The following is a 21211-nucleotide window of genomic DNA, read 5'->3' on the forward strand; positions in this document are numbered from 1 at the left end:
AGCCTACCTTTTCCAATCATAAAACACATAAGACCTCCACCCACTCATTAATATTTTTGTGAATCACATGATTCAAATATACCCCCTTATTTGAGCTGCTCGTCATAAGCAACAAAGCAATACAATCATCATGTGCGTTGTCTGCACATGACGTCCGAAAGGCTAAGTTGACATTTCCTAATGCAGCCTGAACGAATGAATCACCAACGTCAATGTTTTCCATCACGATAATCGGGGGGATCACCTCTCCACAGATTGCAAAAAATTATTTCAGAGATTGTCAATTATCATGAACTTGATTTTCTTATTTTTATCACAACCAATATTTGAAAGCAAACCTAATGGTTGGTCTTGGTGTCCACTCTATCTCCCCTTAAAACATCAGCTTCAGGTATTTCTAAGTACCTACCTATTATAATAATAATAAAAATTATGTTAATTATGTATTATAAATTTAAAATGTTAGTTATATATTTTCATGTCGGTGATCTTAAAAAGTAGTATTCTAAACAATGTTTTCCTTAAAAAATTAAATGCCATTAACAATATATTGTACCTAAAACATAATGTATGCAACAATTATGTATGCATAATATAGCATATATATGTTTAAAATCCATATAGTATATACCTATTATAATATACATATTTACTAATTTTCGTAAAAAAGGTCAAAGCTGGTTAACGCTTATCAGTTTATCACTGTAAATTAAAAATGTCTTATTTCTGTCATAGACGTATAATAATAATCAAAAAATTATACGTCTATGATTTCTAATTTCTTTACACAAGGGCATGTTGATGTATACTGTATAGTACTATACTATACTATATTTTGTCATGATACTATAGTAGTATAGTGTATAGTAGATTATAGATATTATAATCATAATTTTCATATAAACTGTGTTCATACCACGATTAAAGATTTATATTTTAATTCGTAATGATATAGCACAGAATATATTTAATCTTAGTTCATGGTCTTAATACATATCATGACAAAATATATAACAATTAACAAACAGGCAACAGCATACTTCGCGGTAAGAAGTCAATCTGGTGATAGCGATTAGCGACCAGTTTTCGTCAGACGAATGTCGTGATCACTGGTCATTGGCCAGGCAACACCCGGTTTGACCGTTTCACGTAACACGTTTAGCTCCCACAGGCCACAATCAACAGTCAACCATTTGTATGCATGCTGTTTGCCACACTCTTACGTACGACTGTACGAGTTAGCCTGTTAGCCACCGAATATTGTCTTATCTTGAACGGAGTAAAAATGTATAGAAATATAGAATAAAGATGTACTATTAAGTTATCTAAATTATCTTCGTTTTCGTTAGCTCTTACTAGTAAGTCAACCTTTGTTATTTTTGATGTTACAGTTCATATAATTATTCATAATCTATCTGTTCTACAATCTGTCAGTCTACATGTTCACACATATTACATGTGATTTGACAAATTTAAAACTTAAGAAATTAAAGTTTAAACACAAATCATTTTTATTTTAGTAACGGTAGGTTCATTGATTAAATACAAATTGTAATTCATATTGTATTTAATCAATGGTAGGTTTTAATTAATAAACATAACGATTTACAACAATAGTCAAGGGAGTTTATTTATGTGAACAGGTATCTAATCCTGTATTGATTGAGATTAATATATATTGTAATAAGAACATATTGGACGAACTCGACTTTATTTAGTTATTTTTTTCTAATATTTCATTTGGAGAAAACAGTTCAGTAATCTAAATTTTGTACAATGGTAAGTTATTAAAATTTTTACTTGCTAAATGTAATAATTTAAATTGTGCTGAAATTGGCTTAATAGTACTAATCTTATATTTTATAATGATCATTTGAATACCTATATAAATTAATATTTGTCAATTTATTCAGGGTTCATTAAGGTCCTTTGTTTACATTTCTTCTGGAGGATGTATTTTGTGGGCAGGAACAAATTTTATCACACAGAATGAAAAATTTTATAAGAAATGTATCATTCCTGCATTCTTTTCTTGTGATCCAGAAAATGCTCATAACCTTTTAATATTTTCTGGAAAATATGGTCTTATACCAAAATCATATTATAAAGATCCACCAATATTGGTAAGTTTAACTTTTTATCATCCAATTATTATTCTCATTATTTAAACAAATTAAACTAAATAGTGAGTAATGACTAATGTTGGATTTTTTTCTTAGAAAACCAAGTTGTGGGATTTGAATTTCACCAACCCAGTAGGTCTTGCAGCTGGGTTGGATAAACAAGGTGAAATAACAAAAGCATTAAAAAATGTAGGTTTTGGTTTTGTAGAGGTTGGTTCAATAACACCTCTACCTCAACCAGGCAATGAAAAACCAAGAGTGTTTAGACTTTTAGATAGTCAAGCTATTATTAATAGGTAAAATTGCACTCAGTTTTAGTAATAAATATTAATTTGATGTAATACATTATATTATATCATGTAGGTATGGTTTCAATAGCGATGGTCATAATATTGTATTTGAAAGACTTAAGAAACTTAAGCAAGACCAAAATTTTGATGGTATAGTTGGTGTTAATTTAGGAAAAAATAAAGAGTCTGAAAATGCAGCTGATGACTATGTGAAAGGTATTGAAAAGTTCACTCCAGTTGCAGATTATTTTGTTATAAATATATCCAGGTAAAAAAACTAATTTTACTTTCAAACTTTAAATTTAACTTTAAAAAAAATAAAATGTTTAGCCCCAATACTCCAGGTTTAAGAAATTTGCAAAAGAAAAATGATCTAATAAGTCTGCTTTCAAAAGTTATAGAAGCAAGGAATCAATTTAGTGTAGAACGCAAAATTCCAATATTATTAAAAATTGCTCCCGATCTTACTGATCAAGATAAAAAAGATATTGCTGATGTAATAACTAATAATAAAAAGGTAAAATTATATTTTAATTTAATAAATATTATATTCAAAATTTTCTGAAGTGGCTTTTTGGATTTAGTGCAAAGTTGATGGATTAATAATTTCAAATACAACTGTTAAACGAATTGGTGTTTATGACAATCCTAATGCATTAGAACCTGGTGGTCTCAGTGGGAAACCTTTACAAGAAGCATCTACAAAATTAATTTTAGAATTTTATAAATTGACAAATGGTGAAATATAGTTGTATAATAGTTTAATAGAATTAATTTTACTTAGAAATTCAATTTTATTATTTAGGTAAAATTCCAATTATTGGAGTTGGTGGAATTTTTAATGGTCAAGATGCATATGCCAAAATTAAAGCAGGAGCTTCACTTATACAAATTTATACATCTTTTATATACAATGGTCCACCAGTCATAGTTAATATAAAAAAGGAACTAGATTATCTTCTGAGGTAATAAATATTAAAATTAGTATACATATGAATACTAATTTAAATAAAACTAGGATATTGCAACTTATGTGTTACCTAATTTAATCTTATATTTTTTATTTAATAATATTAAATGTCATTTTTAAACTTTGAATCAGATTCAATGTATTTATTGAAGCTGTATAATAAACAGTAAAATCTTGATAATTTAAACATAAAATATTATTCTAAAAATAAATAAACAAATAATTTGTAAAAAAAAAAGGCAATGTCACATACATTTTATTTGCAATATTTTAGTTGTTTAGTTATAAAAATGTGTTGGTAAAAACTAAAAAAAAAAATTATATTAATCTTCTACTATTAATTATTAAAAATCAACTATAATATTTTTATTAACCTTTATATAATTTTTTAAATATTATGACACTTGTATTCTGCAATAATAACTATACTTAGTGTTTTAATTTAATTTGTATACATTTTATGTTTTTAGGAAAGATAACTACAACTCAATATCTGATGCAGTTGGTGCAGATGCCAGAGTGTAAATTTACAATAACTCAAATAACTGTTTATTTTATTCCAAAATTTGGAAATTTAAAATGTATTTTTTTTTATTCACATACATGTTTTATTATTTTTATATATTAAAATAATTTAATACTATACTCCAGCCACTGGAGAGCGTTTCTGGTTGGCGATCAAAATTTATCTGTTTTCGCACATTCTTACCTCTAAACCCTCCTAAATACTGGCCACTGTAGTGGTAGAGTGGAAGAAATTTGGTACAAAACCGAGGAGTTCAATCATTTGTATGTGCGAAGGAGTAGCGCTCTCTCAGGGGCTAGAGTATAAGATTGATTATAATCAAAAGTGATTGTGACCATCAATTAAATTTTTTTTTTTCATTGATACAGTCAGTACTTGATTTTTGCCCAATTAGTTCATTTTTATTTCAAATTTGTGTTATTTAAATTATTTGATTTTTTTTTTAAATTGTTTTCAATCATTAAAGAGAAACCTTTTTTAAAGAGGTACTTATCAGAAAACTATATTGCAACTATGAGTTTTACCATAAAATAAATAATATGTTGTACTTATTTTCTTCTTTACTGTGGTTTGTTATAAAATGGTATGTTCTTATATAGAACAATCTAGTAGCCTGATATTTTAATCTGCAAAGACTTAAAAAAAGATTCTTAAGACAATGTTATACCTGTATGTGTTGTTTCTGTCTTACAAAGTACAAACATAAAACACAGTAAATCTGTGTTCAGCAGAATTAATTTTATACTGTTAGCATTAATATTAGTCAATTTAGTAACCTATTATCAAACATAAAGGTAATACTATATCTCATAGGCTTTTATTCATATTTTAATTTTTAAGTGAGTTATAGTTATGTAAAACTTTAAAATGCCAGTAATTCACTTACGAGATACCCCAAATAATTTTATTATCTTTAAGTTTAACAATAGGTAAATTGAATAGATAAAATACATCAAATGTAAGTATGACGTCTTCTTAAGTCCTTAAGAGGACGCCAAAGACTAAAACAAGAATGTAATCATGTACAGTATTTACTGTGAAGTAATTAGCAAATCATTGAATAAATACTATTATTGTCTTGGATATTGTTCAGTGGACAATTAGGTTTTTACATTTTAAAATATTTTATATTTCATACCTAATACCTATTGTTTATGTTATTAATAATTTATGAGGAAATAAGGAAATTTATTTTTTAATTTAATAAATTATTATTTTAAAAATAACTTTATTGTATTTGTTAGTGATTGGGTTTTAGCAATGTTAAGTAGAATATCTGGTATTAGCATCCAGTTGAAAAAAATGTACCCAAAAATAATTAATTGGCATTGTTGTGGCAGATCAGTTGACAAAGTATATTGTCCAAAAATAAGTGTAAATAATGAACAACATACCTATTTATTCAAATTTGTGGTCACTTCTGAATCAAAAACAATAATTATTTTTTAACAATAATTTAATTTAGTACATTAGTATATTAAACATGTTGATAATTAATATTTATATATTTCCTTCTCCAGCATATAAGTATGACTATCAAAATGGAAATTGAATGATATAAAAAAATTGCTTTTTGAAGTGATTGAATATATGAAATGTATAGGGTGAATTTGGAAAAATGAGTTAATATAAACCCACATTAATTTACATAGTTTCAATGCTGAAATGTAGTATTCAAAATTAAAGTATAGTATGAGAAGGGATCTGAATTATATATTATATATTTTTCACTTGCAGTTTTTAAATCATTGGACTGAGTTTCTCTACTTCATTTTTCTCAATTTGAGCACTGTTCCTATGTTTTTAGTGTTCCTATTAAAAAAATATTTCAATGGAGGTTGGAGATGTCTTGTTGCCCCTTCTCTTCAAAAACACGTTTATGAGCGCTCTCTGGCAGTAATTCCATAGTCGGCATAAATATACCACAATCAGGGATTTTTACCAAAGAGTGGGGAAATGAGACATTGACCTTTATAGGAAAGCCCGAGATGGGCTTATATTCAGAATATTATATTTATCTATGTTGAGGATATTCATTATTCAGACGTGACCTGTCAAAACTATTGCAAGCGTCGAGTACTACTACGCTAGTCAAAATCAAAAATTGTAATTTTGAACTTGGTATACTTTTCGGTAAGACAGAAAATATTTCTGGTTTTAACTTTCTTATCTACTATAAGCTATCAAACCACAGAATAGATGAAATCAATAGGTAATTATCATCTATTCATCTATTATGTGATAAAATCGGAAAACTTGTACGTAATCACAAATACTCTAAATAGAGTATTTGGTAGTGTGTACTTAAGTACTTTGCAGTGGAACGCACTACATGAGCACTGAGCAGTCGAGCAGTGAATTAGTATACACTATACAGTCATAGGGCCATAGATAAAGAAGTAATTATTATCACACGTTATTCAATATCAATATTTTTTATGTGATATTATCATAGACCTTATACCATAGAAGTATAGTATTCTATGCTTATACTGTCTAGACTAGTCTATGGATATTATCTAAAAACTCGGTTGTCACTACGATCAACACGATAAGAATAGTTTAAATCGTTGTCTCTGAGACTTTCCGGTGCCCAGTGCCCACTGACCGGCACTTGTGTGGTCCCGTGATGTTTGGCGTGTATTAAATTGTAAAAATTCATATCGGCTTTTCAATCTTTTTAAACATCCCAGTTCGATTCATTCTGAGTTATTCAAATTTCACTCGTTTACACCATGTAATAAATTCAGTTCTTTAATATAAGCACATGCCAACCATATTCTCATTTAACTATAATTTGTTCATTTTTCAAAATAATGCATAGTACTAAATCGAATGTATCTTATTTAACTTTTTAATATTATTAATATTGTTCAGTAGAGTAAATTTATTACACAAGTTATTTGATAACTTCATGAATATGTTAAAATTCAATAATTTAATTAAACAATTGAAAACGTGAGTGATGTATAACTTATTTTTTTTTTACTTTGTTACACAATATACAGAATATTACACCTAACAACTAATTTTTAAACTGATTTTAATTGTCATCAGGTTTTTAACTCAAAACCCTTCCCCTTGTATATACCATTACACTGTAATACAGTTGATCAAACCATCAAATAAGTTTATTTTCATAAAATAAATAAATTTAATTAATTACAATTTTTAATCACTAGAATTGTATATTATAATATCATTAATTATAAAATAGACTATTCTATATACAATTATAATACTAAAGTATTTCACTATCTGTTTATCAAAAAAACAAATAATTTGAATATTCTGTTCACAGAGATATTGGTTTTATGCTTAAAAAAAATTTTATTTGAGTTTACATAAAGTATAACATCAATATTTATAGCTTTATTTCTGTTATAATTCTCAAAAATATTAATTTTATCAAATTTAATGGGGAAAATAATTAGACGATGGCTTAATAGTCTAAATGTATTAGATGAGTCATTGTGTTTTTCCTTACAAATAAACTGTTTAGTGTGTAACTTAAAATTTGTAGTTAATATTGATTAAAATATCAATTTATAATTATTGTATATTTTGCTATATTTCAGGATAAATAATTTAAATTTAACAAGAAAAATGAACACCAATATAAATTCTAAATTATATCATGAACATAACATTGTATGGTTCGACGGTGAAGTATGTATTATTAATTATTATTAACTCTACTTTAATTATTGAAATAAAAACATTTATATTATTTTAAATTATTAGTTATTACATATTATATTATAAATATTTATCTTACAAATATTAATGCCATATTAGAACTAAGGCACCGAATTCTACAACCTGATGAGATTAAAAAAAAAAAAGATATAAGTATATATATTATAATAAATTAATTTTAAAAATGTTTATATATATATATATATAATATGTCAACTACCTACCTGCTGAATTTACTTTTAGTAAATTTATGATTTGATTATGCAAGTATATTTTAAACTAAAATATTGATTTTCAGATGACTGGATTGGACTATAATCACCATACCTTGATCGAAGCAGCTATAATTATTACTGATAAACATTTAAACATTTTAGCTGAGAGTCCAAATATTATTATACATCAATCAGATGAAGTATTAGAAAACATGGAAGATTGGCCTAAAAATCAACATGCATTAGTAATTATTTTAACATAAATTTTATTTTTTTGATCTCTGTGAAGCGTGTGTTACTTACACTAGGTCCCTGTATTTTTTCCAGTTTTTTCATTTTTTTTTATAAACTGTAAGTCAGCACACATTGTAGCGATGTTGATAAATTGTGTCCGACTTAATTTTAACGCCAACACCACCACTGCATATGTGAGGACCTTTAATTCAATAATTATTAAATATTTTAATTTCAATTTATTTAGATGTGTTTATTTACATCTTCATAAGTTTAATTTGATAACCTTTATCTAATTATTGGCCCTTTTATTCTCTATCAATAAATTGTTTTTGTGCATTTTTGTTACAAGTATTATACTTGCAACATAATATATTAATTTTATTAAGCTTTCCTGTCTATAATTTTAATCAAATGACCATTTCATTTGAAGATAGATAAAATTCCATTTGGGCCTGTATTGATGCCCTTGCTTTTATCTAAATAAATACAATGGAAAATAGGAATATTTATGTAATTGACAATTAGTATCACTATTTTGCATAGCAAATGACCTAAATTTCCTTATTTTTAGATTTGAAATTTTGCTCATAAGATATAACTTCATAATCTAAACAATCCCCCCCACCCCGGGGCATGGCAGAAACCTACGGGTGCCCCATTAAAAATTCTGCCAATCAGGCGTCCGAACTAGGCCTTTGGGCTTACTCCCGAACATACGCCATACGAAAAAAAAAAAAATCTAAACAATTTTTTTTATTTTGTGTGTATTTTTTTTAGAGTGGCTTGACTGAAAATGTTAGAAAGAGCAATATATCAATTGAACAAGCTGATCAAATGTTGTATGACTTTATCAAACCATTTACCCCTAAAGGTGATTTTAAAATTATATAAGTATTATTCTTGATTATTTAAATACAACCAGGTTAATGTCAGAGTAATCATTAAATTATTTCATTTATTATAATTTTAGGTGTATGTCCATTAGCTGGTAATTCAATTTACATGGATAGAACTTTTATTAGAAAATATATGCCAAAACTCGAAAGTCATTTAAGTTATAGATTAATAGATGTGTCTACTCTAAAAGAGTTGTTTAAGTATGTATTAAACATAATTTGAATATTTTTTTTTATTTGTAAAGTATTTCATGATATTATGGTGTTTGATAATCTGAAGTCTCATGATAAGAGTTCATAGTAAATCAGTAAATGCAACTGAAAAATTAGGACAATAGATTATCAAAAACTAACTCATCTTGAATTAACAGTACATCTTAAATACATTATAATAAAAATGTTAAAGTAATTAAAAAATGTAATTTACATGTGAAATGTTTAATAAATGTATGTATTAACTTTAGACGCTGGAAACCTGAATTAGCAGATGAAGCTCCAAAAAAATTACTTCAGCATAGAGCTCTTGATGACATCAAAGAAAGTGTTCAAGAGCTCAAATTCTACAAAAGCTGTTTAAAGTTATGACTTATGATGAAATAAATACAATTTGGTGACATAAATTTGCACCAAAACAAGCATCATAAAAAAGAAAAAGAAAATGCTTAGTGGATTGTCGCATTGAACTTCCACACCTAATTATAGTTATTTAAAATCTATTAATAAGATTAAATGATAACCTGATCTTTACTGAATTATATTGTCATTTATCATTAATTCTTCTGCTGCATAAAACAACTATACATAGCAGAGTGCATTAAGACTTAAGAGGATGCCACGCCCACATGTGTTTTCTCCGTCATACAAATGTAAAACATAAAACTAAATTTTCCAAACAAAAAAAAAAACTTTATGAAATGTCGTTTTTATTTTTTTAATATAGGAACTACAAAAAAACTTATTCGAGTTCAAAAATAATGGATTTTGAATTAATAGGAATTTTTTTCATATAAGTAATATCTAAAGAATAAAAATAATATTTTATGGATTATGTTCTCAATTATATTTTGTATCAATTTAAAGTCTTAAAACTCTTAACTATCTCTACAGCCTGAGTGGTTTTATCGCATGCAAAACAATGTTTACTATGTTTTGCATAATATGTAAGACAGAGACAACATATGCGTGTGTAGCATCCTTTTAACAGATATAAACAGATATTGGTGTTAAGCCATATTTAATTTTGTTTATTCTTGCAAAGATGATCGGATGATGACATGAGAATTATTGTTCAATAATGTTAATGAATACATGTATACCTTTGTAACCAGTTATACTACTATTAAAATACTCTATTAATATAAATTTTCTTATTTCATTTTCAATTTTTTCAATCTACTTTTAAACATTATACCAGAGGTATTCAAACTGTGTATCGAGTGATTTGGAGATGGGAGCTGCGTTAAAGAAACGGAAACTAAAATGAATAAAAATATCTGGCAAAAGTTAAATTAAGAAGATGAGAACAACTAGGTATTTCTAAACTATAGAATCAAAATTTGAACATATAATGAAAATATGAAATATAAACAAGCTCATCAATCTCACTAAATTTTAATTAATTAATTTTTTTATTTATATTTATGAAGCATAAAATATTTCATTTCATTTTTTCTGTAGTATATTTATTTGTAAATTGTAATAAATAAATAAATGTTAATACATTATAAGAATTTAAATACACTATATAACTAACCATTATAACCATTGTTTTTTAGTCATTACTAATTTGGGAGCTGAAAATATATTGTGATGACTCAAAGAAGTTGTGGGATGAAAAAGTTTGAATACCTCTGCATTATACATTATATCAAGCATTATTCTGATATTTATAAAAAAAAAAAACTGTTCAAACAATCATAATTGTATCAATAAGAAATAAATAAGGAACAAAATGATTTAAAATAATTATTTTTATAATGCTTTAAAAAATATTTAACATACATAACAATATTATGTAACTAAATTACACAAGATGTTATTTTTCTATATGAAAAATAAATAATGAGGAAACTACAATATTATTTTAATTTAAACTGTATAATACATAAATTTTAATAAACATGTTTAATTTTAAATGAATAATTTTGTATAATATAAGAAACTGAACAATTTGTTGTTTTCATTATTCATGAACTATAAGCTAAAGACAATACTGTAAGAAGTAAGCTACCAACAATTACACCATAACCAGTTGTATAAACTTGTTTAATGGTCAAACATTTACCAGCATCCCATACCTAAACAAAACAAGTAGTATTAATATTTTTAAACTAAAATAGGTATTAAGTTCATTAAAACTCACCAAATGTCTAATGCCATTACATAGGTGATAGAAAAATGGAAAAGCAACTAATCCTTTAGCTGACATGATAGCAGCTGATGGTAGTTCTAAACCATGTACAAATTGCACAAATGTCGGCAAATCCGTGAGAAGGAATACTATAATAAAATATTTAAATTAATACAAAACTATAGTTGAAAAATAATACCTAACAAGTTAATGAAATATAAATAGCGCTATTTCATAAATAATGGGCTACTAAATATATATATATATATGATATTGGTGTTTTATAACTATATTAAATCAACTAGTAGTGGTGTTAAATAGGAGCCACTTTTAAATTATTTTATAAATATAATCAGTTTTGTTTTTTAATTATACAATAAACTTTTCAATATAGATAAAAGATAAAAATATTTAATATCTTACATGCTCCTAATCCAGCAGTTACACCACTCAATGCGACTCCAGTTCCACGGTGTGTAATAGATAATATGGTTGTTAATTGAGGCTTATAAATTGTCAAATGAGGAGACATAGGTCTACTAAGGCGACCATTTTTTTCATCATGAGTCTCACCTAATTTATATTCAACTTCTTGAGCACTTTTAACTTGCATGGTAATCATACGGTGTCTAAAAAATAAATATATATTTTTACATTACTATATATTCCAGATTTTTAACTACATTTATGGAGATAAATAGATAAATATTTGATTTTGATAAAGCAATAACCAAAAGTATAAAAAGGGGGCGCTATAGATGCAGCTAGAACCTCCTCTACAATCATGTTTATTTATAATGAATGTATCATATAAATTCACATGATGATGAAAAACATTTTGTATTACAAATTGGCTATTTTAGAATACAATAATATAAATTAATCTTCAAAATATAAATATTAGTCTTTTTATATGAATAAGTAATAACAATTTAATTTTATTGTTTTTCATAACAATCACCCATGAAAATTCAAAGTATAGGTAATAAAAATAACTACAATAGCCAAAGTGTTTAAACAATTTACTAATAGATAATAGATAATAACACTTTATTTTCAACATTCTAAAAACTTTAAAAAAAAAATTAAAATCAAAATGGTTTTACTTACATTGTTGGCATTTGGAAAGACATTGTTTGTCTAGCTGTGCATAGTCTGTGTACACTGAAATATTTTATAATATTTTTTTAACAATTAATAATTACAATTTACAAACCATTTTTTAAATTTTATTTTTTTAAATATAATATATAATATAGATTTATTTTATTATGTTATAATAACTGAGTAGTACTATCTTAAAAACAATAATATTTTTAGAGAAAAATGTACGTTTTAAGTTTTAACGCTAAAGTAGAATATTTATACATTTAAAATAATAATTATTTTATTGTTATGCAGTTATGATAAATATTTATTTAAGAATAAAAACAATATGAAATGGATAGTCTTCATCTTTTATCAACTGTCTAAATATTTGAGAGTGTTGCCAGGCTGAGTCTCCGGATCCTCCAGTTAAACTTGCATTTAATGTTACATAATTAGAATCTTTCATTTGATCAATAAAGACTTCGTTGATATTTTCTATAGTAGGCAAATTTACAGTAATATTATTTCCAATCAACCTCCATTCAACTTGACCCGTATTAAATAAAGCTGTAGTATAAATTAATTTAATGTCTTGCACAACTAAACCAGTTGATGAAAAGTCAAATCGCCATTCTATTGTTGATTTTTCACAGTTTTCTTCTCTACATAAGTAAACAGTTTTCCAATCCAATTCTTCTTTGCGGAATATTGAACTATAACTATATACACCACTTTTCCATCCTTCATGAACGCTGTTACCATGGATATATTTATCAAAAGCTGTAGAATATTTGAGTTCAAATCTTTTATTGGCTATTTCAGTTTCAGATGGAGTCCAAACAAATTTCTCAATTTGAGTTTCTCCTCGAGCTAATCTCCATGTAAGAGCCCCAGATGTTCTGCCACCATAATTTTCAACATCAGTACATTTAGTTTGAAATAACATTTCAATACATTCTTTCAAACGTCTTTCTGCAATATATTTACGCCTTGACAATGATAAATTATTTTGTTTATGTTGCGATAAATTTAAAATTATATTCAACAACTCGGTTTCTGAACAAAGTGTTCTTCTTTTTAAAACACTCTCATTATTTTCTACATACCGCCAAGTGACATCTTGAACTTCTTCATTAGAATAGGCTAGAACATATGACAATTTTTTTCCCCAACCTTTTTCATAAAGTAAAGGCTTATCTAAAGCAGTTTCACACGGGTCACAATGAATCCATCTTTTTTGATTAACTGACCAGACTTCAGTCCAAACATGATCAGTTTTATCAATTACCAATCTTGCTTCCCAACCAAGCGCTCTACAGAATAAAGTAAAACAGTTGGCCCATTCTCCACATCTTCCCTGACGAGTAATCAAAAGTTGTTCACAAATACCATATCTCTTAAAATTTGTAATTGAACAACAGTTATCACATTCATACAATTCTGAATATTTAACATTTTCATCTACTTTATCGTGATTAATTCCTTTAAATTTAGTAGAACTACAGCAGAACTGGCAAACTGGTGTCTCAAACCATTTGAAAAATGACTTTTTAAACCATATCATAAGTTTTAACATCATTTTTTCATGGTATAATGAATCATTATTTTTGTTAAAATTTGAAAACAACTCAATATCTTCTGGTGATAAATTTTCCAATGCTTTACTTTGTAATATTTTATCTTCAAACTTAAGTACATTCAATGATGTTGAACTAATTTCTTTTAAGAAACTATTTTCATTTAAATTTAATTTTTGATATTCTGAAATTATGTTTATAAGTTGTTGCTTATAATTGTTTAATGTACTTAAGCTTATACAATCTGGTAAAACTAAAGAAATTCCATCATCTATAAACCCAATTTCAAAAAGAAATTCCATTGCACCAGAAAATGGTATAAGATCATTTTGAATAACATCACCATTCAAATAGAGTCTTCTGAATTTTGGTTGATATGGATGATTTATTATATCATTAAGGAGCTTCAATAAAACATTAACAACTCGAAAACAGATATCAATATTGTTGGTTTTTATGTCATTTAAACTTTGTAACATTTTGTAATATTGGGTAATAGTTACAAAAAAATTAAACTAAATTTATGATTACACATTAACTAATAATAATATAATATTACCTTCTTAAATATAGAGCCATTATGTGAGTAAAAAATTACAATATATTTAGCAAATTACACTTGTATAAATAAATTATACTTTGAATAGTGAATTAGTAAAAACTGATAAATTATTTAATATTTATGATATCAAGGTGAATAATACTGAATTGAAATAAAAATTATTATTTATCATACATTACCCTAGAACAAAAATCAGTAGTTAGTAGTGTTACAAAGTTTTAGTAGTGGTAAATAGAGTATTCAATATCAGCTGATTATCGTTATAATAATTTATTATCAGTATGTTGTAGCAGTTTATTCTGATCATGACTAATAATTTATATTTTACGTGCGTTGGTATTTTGATGTTGGTCACACCCTTGATTTAAAATACTATAAAAAAATATATAAATACATAATATTATTATGAATACTTAAATTTAATACTATTTTTTTTATAGTAAAGGAGACAGATTTTTGAACTGAATTTTCCGAACAAAGATTTATTTGAATTGTTGTGGTTGTCCTCATAGACCTATTAACTAAGTTAATTTAGTTAATTGGTCTATGGTTGTTCTATAATAGTGTAGTTAAGTCACAGTCATAGGTGCACATTCAGTCTTAAACTAGGGAGTGTTATAATGTTGTACCCTAAAGTGACCCGTAGCCCGTAGGTGGTTAGGTTAGGTTCGCTCCCCACACTCCCTATCGGTTATACATACCAGACGTATTAATTTAATTTCAATTCAAATTATAAATTACTACATTAAAAAAGTGTCTAGTGAATCTAATTTTGAATAAACAATCTTTTTTGTCCAATATATTATAACAATATAATCATTAATCGAGTTAACTGATACTGAATACTTTCCTTTATAATATGAAATCAATGAATAACAATTATATTAATATATTGTATATTTATAATATCATAAATATAAAATATAATTATATGTATAAATGTATAACATGATTTAATATAATAATATTTATATAGGTAGGTATAGCCGGTAAGGAAAACTAAAAAGAATTACAAATTAAAATATATTAAATCTAATTTTCTTGGTTTGCAAACCTGTTAATTATATGTTCATTTTTAACCCATTTGCTAGTTCTCTAAGTTCTCTTTTCTATTTATATAAAAACGAAAGATTAATAAATCTACTCAGTAGGTAGTAGGGTAGTAGGTAGGTACTCACCACACTGGTGCGTAACCAAATATTAATGCAGTGCATTGACGACTTTTTTTCATAATGTTGCTGACGACTGACGAGTGATGAGATTGATATGGTTATTGCAACTTGAATAAATTATAAAAAGTTCGAACATATACTTCCGGATTACATGCGCACATGAGAAAACTTCCAGCAAATAATTTTTATAAGTGTTTCAAGCATTTAAGCTCAAATTTTTACATTGCATATTCATCCGTAAAATTACTATTTCTCATCAAACAATTTTAATTTTAAATACTTGAAATTTTGACTAAATGTTTATATATGTTATTATCATTTTCAAAATTTATATCATAACACTGAACATTCTATTATAATTCTATAAGTCTTACATATAGTTATAAATACACCTTGATATACATATTAGATTTATACCATATAGAAGCATGACCGCCATGAGCCCATGACATATACAAATATTTAAGTCTAAAGTAGGTATAGAAGCGTATAAAATAGTTATATTTAGTTTTATTTACTCATCATTGTTTCGTCCGTGCGCAATACTGAACGAAAATGTAATACTTCTACAAGTACAATCTATTTAACTTAATTTATGACATTTATAAATTATTCTTAGTAGAAATTATGATATAAATTATACAAATATTAGCACTTTAGCAGTATCTATTTACAATTTTTTTTTTAATATTAGAAGAACTCATGCGTGGTGTAAATTTGGAAAGTATTGGTGGGGGGGGGGAGGGAGAAGTAAAAAAAAATCTTAAATTTAAGCTAATTAAAGGCGTAATGTTATTTCAACATATAAATAAAAATTAAATGTTACCTATTATTTATATAATTAATATTTATATTCATATATTAAAATAAATTATAATAAATACAGAAAACATTTAGAAAATAATAAAATAAAACATAGTTAATCAAATGTATTATTTGGTATATCTGCAGTTAAGAAAAACTGCACATTTCTTCGTTTTATGGTGTATATTATATGAGTCATTATGTAATATAATACCATGATAATATTTAATAAATTATAAGCTAATATTATTTTTCCAGATGAGGACAAGTGTCCTGTCTTTTCCACCCCCTCCCCCCAATGCGCACCAATTGACAGGAGTAAAACTAAAGGGAGGCTCAGGGTCGTTTGCCACCCTAAACTTACCTTAGTCGGCCAATCGGACTTTATTTAATATTATAGTCATTGTAAAAAATTATTCTATAATTTAATGAAAAAAATGTATTTTATATATTTATAAATATAACTCGTAAAATTCAGTGATAGGTCATATAGGTAATACTTACAAGTAACAAATAACGTCTAAATCTCTTGCAGATATTTGATACACCATACACCACAACCAAATTTAGAGTCTTATTTTGTGACGCATAAACGTTTAAATGATTATTGCCTATTAGTGTTCCCAATATAAAATTCTACTAACAATAATTGTATGTAAAATTATTCTCTATGTGAGAAACTATCACTTTCCAATATTGTACTCCACAATGCATTAATGCCTAACCTTGCATTTTATTTATTATCATTACAAAACAAACTTTTATTGGAAACTAAACCCTTTTGAATTTAACTGGAAAATCATTGGACTATTATGTAACTCAGTGAAAAAAAAATTTGGATAAGGTATTGTTAGTAATTATCATATTATGATAAACTCTTGTTTTAATTTAATTAATATATTTTAATCTTAAAAATATATTAAGTAACAATTTGGTATAAGAAAATAGCATGTAAAAATAATTTAATTAAACTAATTACACGACTGAAGTTACAGGAAAAAACACTTAAAAAATATAAAAATAGCAAATAAGTAAAATATGAATAAATAAATATTTACGTAGAATAAATATGGCTTTTAAATAGACAATTTTATAATTACGTCACATTTTTATTCGTATAGAGTTACATAACAAATATTTGGAAATTAAATAAAAACAAATTATAAATATATATATATTTATTATTATACAGGACGTTTTGAATAGATTGCTCCGATTTTGAATGATTATAACTCTTTTTTGAAAAATATAGTATAGAAAAAGTAAATACCTATACTAGTTGAATCTTTACATTCCAACAAATTTTCAATAAATTTTCAAGTGGTCACCATCCTAAATTCCTCCGAACGCACTCTAACCTCCAACGTCATGTTGCATTAAACGTCCCGTATAGATATTTAAATATAATTTATCTAACCACGAATATACATAACTTATATAATACAATGGTAAAAACCAATAATTTTTTGGAAGTTTCTACCTAACGAATATTGTCCATTGTAATTGTTATATACTTATATGATTCATGTTGTATGACAATATCGTCATAATGTCATATTATTTATAATATAGATTATACCTAGTTATTGCATAAATACAATTCAAATACAAACTAAATACTTTCATATTAATTTTTATTAAATGGAATTAAGGGACACAATTTTAGTATTTTTAGAAACATATTCAACCTTAGAAAACGAAATAAATAAATAATAATGTATGGTGTCATTCAACAAAATTATAATGAAAAAATAGTAAAAAAAAATACAATAATATAATAATTTTTATATATTGGTTTATAAAAATGCTTCAAAAAAATTATGCTAAAGAAAATTTAAAAAACGTTTATAGTTTTCAATTTAATGAGAGGTTACTGACTTTCTGTTAAAAGGATTGTTCCAAGATAAATAATTTTAGCATACTTCGCAGTTAAAGTAGATAGATTCACATACCTGATATCTCTATTATTTTATGCGTCTCCTGTATACATGATGCGCCTGCAATGTACGCGTTTAGACTTCAGCAGACGGAAATTTATGACCTATGAATATCGTAGCAATACATATCTATATAGGCTGTGAATAATTTGGAGCCTCCATTTTATTAGACATATTTAAAAATATTTTTTTAACTATTAAATTGTATAAATGTATTACAATTTTTTTAAATTGTTCAATCAACAAACAAAAATCCATCATTATCCAGCTAGAAATAAATAATACAACTATATTTATAACTTTTTTTTATGTAATATGTATCACACACGAACAACAAGTCAAACAATTACAATTGTTACATACTTATACACATAGGATTTATTTTGTTTTGATGTTACTAATTTATATGTACGTGTATAGGTTATAGGTATACAATATGTCAATACATATACATCATGTGTATACATCATTTAAAACCGTATGCTCACTATTCGACTGTTGTCAATAATATCATTTTAATGTATTGGTATAGTTGGTAGGTATATTAAAAGTAAATAAAAATATAATACTTTGTGTTTAGTATTAAAAAAAAAAACATTATATTGATGGTGCCCGCGATCTGTGGTCAATCATAATTTTGTAGGTTGTACTTGGAGTTTAGGTTTTACACAAAATACTGTAAATTATAAAGATCGTGAAGGTTAATTATAATTTTGTACGACAAAAGTGATTCTTAACGATAGTCATTAGTCATGACTCATAGTAGGTAGGTAGGTACGTATATAATATAATAATAAACGAAATATAAGTCGAATACGTTAAAAATGAGTTATTATATAATAAAAATCCCCGAGAACCTGCAAGAAGGTCATTTATTATATTATGTACACGTAAGATAATGGATAATAATATATAATAATATTAAAATGTATATATAAATATACATTATATACTTGTCGTATAATAATAGGCGTTTTTCTTATTATAGTACACGACTTTCATAACACCTACAAATACGCGCGTGAACGCACGCCATCGCAATAATGAGATCGAGCTGCGCTCTCCCGATAAAAAATTAATTATGTTTGGTAAAAAAAATCCAATAAGTATTACACTGACAATATAAACAGTTTGATATAATTTAATTAGTATGTGTAAACATTATAGATACATAACATTGTCTATAGAGCCCTAGAGGGGCACTCTTTATATCAACCCTTCCTATTAAATTATTAATTATTATACTATAGGTAAAATTGTAGCCAAAGTCTATAATAGTACCTAATAAATAATATTAATCACTGTAGTCTGTAATATATGCGAGCACGGTGCAGGTATTGTAAACTAGAATCTAATTTACATTTATAACGCCAGTCGTCCATGCATAAATTGTATAAATATTAAATAAGTAGGTAGGTAATAGGTATCTACAAGCTAGGTTATAACAAGTAAGTATCACGATTTTGTTTTTGATATATAGAATATGATTGTTTTAGGTTTGAGCTGTAAATCGTTTTTCGTATACTTAATCAGGTCAACGTGCTTATTATAACGAAAAAATCATAGTACCTACCTAATTATGTTACTCTATACAAACAAGTAAGTACTATTTAGGTATATTATATAGGTAGATAATAAATAATATTATACTTACATACTTATGTCATATTTTTACATTTCTGTATACGTATACTTATAGATCTAAATAGGTAAGTTGAATTATTGGCATTAACAAGTTATTCAACAACGATTTCAGGTTTTAGACAATTCTATTGATACTATATTATGTATTTATGTAATGTATCGTATTTTCTATTTACTGTATAGAATCATGTAGTAAAACAAAAAAGTATTTACATATAAAGTCTATTGGTTATAGGCGTTATAGCATGTCAATAAAGGTAATATAAACATTAAACAACCAATACAATTTTTCTCGTTTTTATTAGATACAATTTATTTTGTGAAATAATTATTTCAATAAGTATTTAGGAGCTTGTATTTTTTTAATGTCAGATAGTGTATACTGAACAGAGAAGTCATCCATTAATGATACATTGATACACCGTAGCTATTGAGATAAACAAATACATAAATAACATATATATTATACATACAGGTTATAGGTAGGTACCTACTTTGATATTAAGTTTATACAACGATAATATTGGCTAAAATTTCAATAAGATCGCTAATTTTAAAACTGGTAAACCTAAGCACCCAGGCAAATTATACTCATGGGTACCATCCAAAACATGAAATATCATCAAATTTGGTACCTACGTTTTTACATTTTTATAATAGATTGTTAGAATGAGGACATTGAAAAACTTGCTTTCTTCAATCATCCCTAAAACAACATAACTTAAACATGATTTTTCCTAGGTATATAGTATACACTAGACGACTAGACACTAATATTTAAAATTAAATATATACGTCATATACCTACTTGTAATAAATGTTAAAGTAAATATCATTTATGAATAAAATATATTTTAAATATTTTTATTTTATCACGTTTCGTTTCTGTCGGGTTTTAAAAAACTTGTTGGCCTACCGTGTATTATGTATATTAATAAAATCAGCCAAAGTCTAAACAATAATGAAATCAACTAGTGATAACCTTTATTTTTGATTCGAAATTACGTCACCCTTAATTTGAAATTAACATAATATAATATAATTATAATTTATATGCGCTGTTATTATTGAGAGATGCGTAGCTATCGCATTACACTTAAAATAATGTTTTTTAATCATA

General features: G+C 25.9%; 4 protein-coding genes across 8 annotated transcripts; 2 read left to right on the forward strand and 2 right to left on the reverse strand.

Annotated features, from left to right (window-relative positions):
- The first annotated feature begins 764 nt into the window (after positions 1–764).
- On the forward strand, positions 765–4460 carry LOC132917093 (dihydroorotate dehydrogenase (quinone), mitochondrial). Of its 2 annotated transcripts, none has more exons than XM_060977645.1 (9): positions 765–1358; positions 1644–1779; positions 1914–2123; positions 2220–2419; positions 2487–2681; positions 2744–2930; positions 2998–3151; positions 3219–3378; positions 3854–4460. In XM_060977645.1, the coding sequence occupies exons 2-9, from the start codon at positions 1777–1779 to the stop codon at positions 3906–3908; spliced, it is 1164 nt and encodes a 387-aa protein (XP_060833628.1). In that variant the 5' UTR covers positions 765–1358; positions 1644–1776; the 3' UTR covers positions 3909–4460. The 2 variants fall into 2 exon arrangements, with proteins under 2 accessions (XP_060833628.1, XP_060833629.1); XM_060977646.1 differs by lacking the exon at positions 765–1358 and adding an exon at positions 1379–1525.
- A 1403-nt stretch (positions 4461–5863) lies between these two features.
- On the forward strand, positions 5864–10318 carry LOC132928262 (oligoribonuclease, mitochondrial). 4 transcript variants are annotated; one of them, XM_060992823.1, is made up of 6 exons: positions 5864–6042; positions 7488–7578; positions 7907–8068; positions 8838–8931; positions 9031–9157; positions 9421–10318. In XM_060992823.1, the coding sequence occupies exons 2-6, from the start codon at positions 7516–7518 to the stop codon at positions 9539–9541; spliced, it is 567 nt and encodes a 188-aa protein (XP_060848806.1). In that variant the 5' UTR covers positions 5864–6042; positions 7488–7515; the 3' UTR covers positions 9542–10318. The 4 variants fall into 4 exon arrangements, with proteins under 4 accessions (XP_060848806.1, XP_060848824.1, XP_060848814.1 ...); XM_060992841.1 differs by lacking the exon at positions 5864–6042 and adding an exon at positions 6103–6121; XM_060992831.1 differs by lacking the exon at positions 5864–6042 and adding an exon at positions 6142–6308.
- A 593-nt stretch (positions 10319–10911) lies between these two features.
- LOC132928285 (succinate dehydrogenase cytochrome b560 subunit, mitochondrial-like) lies at positions 10912–14745 on the reverse strand. Its single transcript, XM_060992852.1, has 5 exons — positions 14532–14745; positions 12417–12470; positions 11730–11935; positions 11319–11455; positions 10912–11253 (listed from the first exon to the last, which is right to left on the reverse strand). The coding sequence occupies exons 1-5, from the start codon at positions 14549–14551 to the stop codon at positions 11143–11145; spliced, it is 528 nt and encodes a 175-aa protein (XP_060848835.1). The 5' UTR covers positions 14552–14745; the 3' UTR covers positions 10912–11142.
- Positions 12514–14525, reverse strand: LOC132928255 (peptide-N(4)-(N-acetyl-beta-glucosaminyl)asparagine amidase). Its single transcript, XM_060992801.1, has one exon. The coding sequence runs from the start codon at positions 14449–14451 to the stop codon at positions 12721–12723; it is 1731 nt and encodes a 576-aa protein (XP_060848784.1). The 5' UTR covers positions 14452–14525; the 3' UTR covers positions 12514–12720.
- Positions 14746–21211: the final 6466 nt, after the last annotated feature.

The sequence above is a fragment of the Rhopalosiphum padi genome, chromosome 1 (genome assembly GCF_020882245.1).
Source record: "Rhopalosiphum padi isolate XX-2018 chromosome 1, ASM2088224v1, whole genome shotgun sequence".
Taxonomy (NCBI): Eukaryota; Metazoa; Arthropoda; class Insecta; order Hemiptera; family Aphididae; genus Rhopalosiphum; species Rhopalosiphum padi.

Excerpts from the sequence above, each read along its gene's own strand:
- LOC132917093 (XM_060977645.1), top strand. Across the intron at positions 2,124-2,219 it reads ATAAAGATCCACCAATATTG|AAAACCAAGTTGTGGGATTT; the intron begins GTAAGTTTAACT and ends TTTTTTTCTTAG. Across the intron at positions 3,152-3,218 it reads ATTTTATAAATTGACAAATG|GTAAAATTCCAATTATTGGA; the intron begins GTGAAATATAGT and ends TTTATTATTTAG.
- LOC132928262 (XM_060992814.1), top strand. The coding sequence starts at position 6,824 with ATGAATATGTTAAAATTCAATAATTTAATTAAACAATTGAAAAC. Across the intron at positions 8,069-8,837 it reads CTAAAAATCAACATGCATTA|AGTGGCTTGACTGAAAATGT; the intron begins GTAATTATTTTA and ends TATTTTTTTTAG. Across the intron at positions 8,932-9,030 it reads CAAACCATTTACCCCTAAAG|GTGTATGTCCATTAGCTGGT; the intron begins GTGATTTTAAAA and ends TTATAATTTTAG.
- LOC132928255 (XM_060992801.1), bottom strand. The coding sequence starts at position 14,451 with ATGTTACAAAGTTTAAATGACATAAAAACCAACAATATTGATATCTGT.
- LOC132928285 (XM_060992852.1), bottom strand. The coding sequence starts at position 14,551 with ATGGCTCTATATTTAAGAAG. Across the intron at positions 12,471-14,531 it reads ATGGCTCTATATTTAAGAAG|TGTACACAGACTATGCACAG; the intron begins GTAATATTATAT and ends AAAATATTTCAG. Across the intron at positions 11,456-11,729 it reads AACTGCTGGATTAGGAGCAT|TATTCCTTCTCACGGATTTG; the intron begins GTAAGATATTAA and ends ATTTTATTATAG.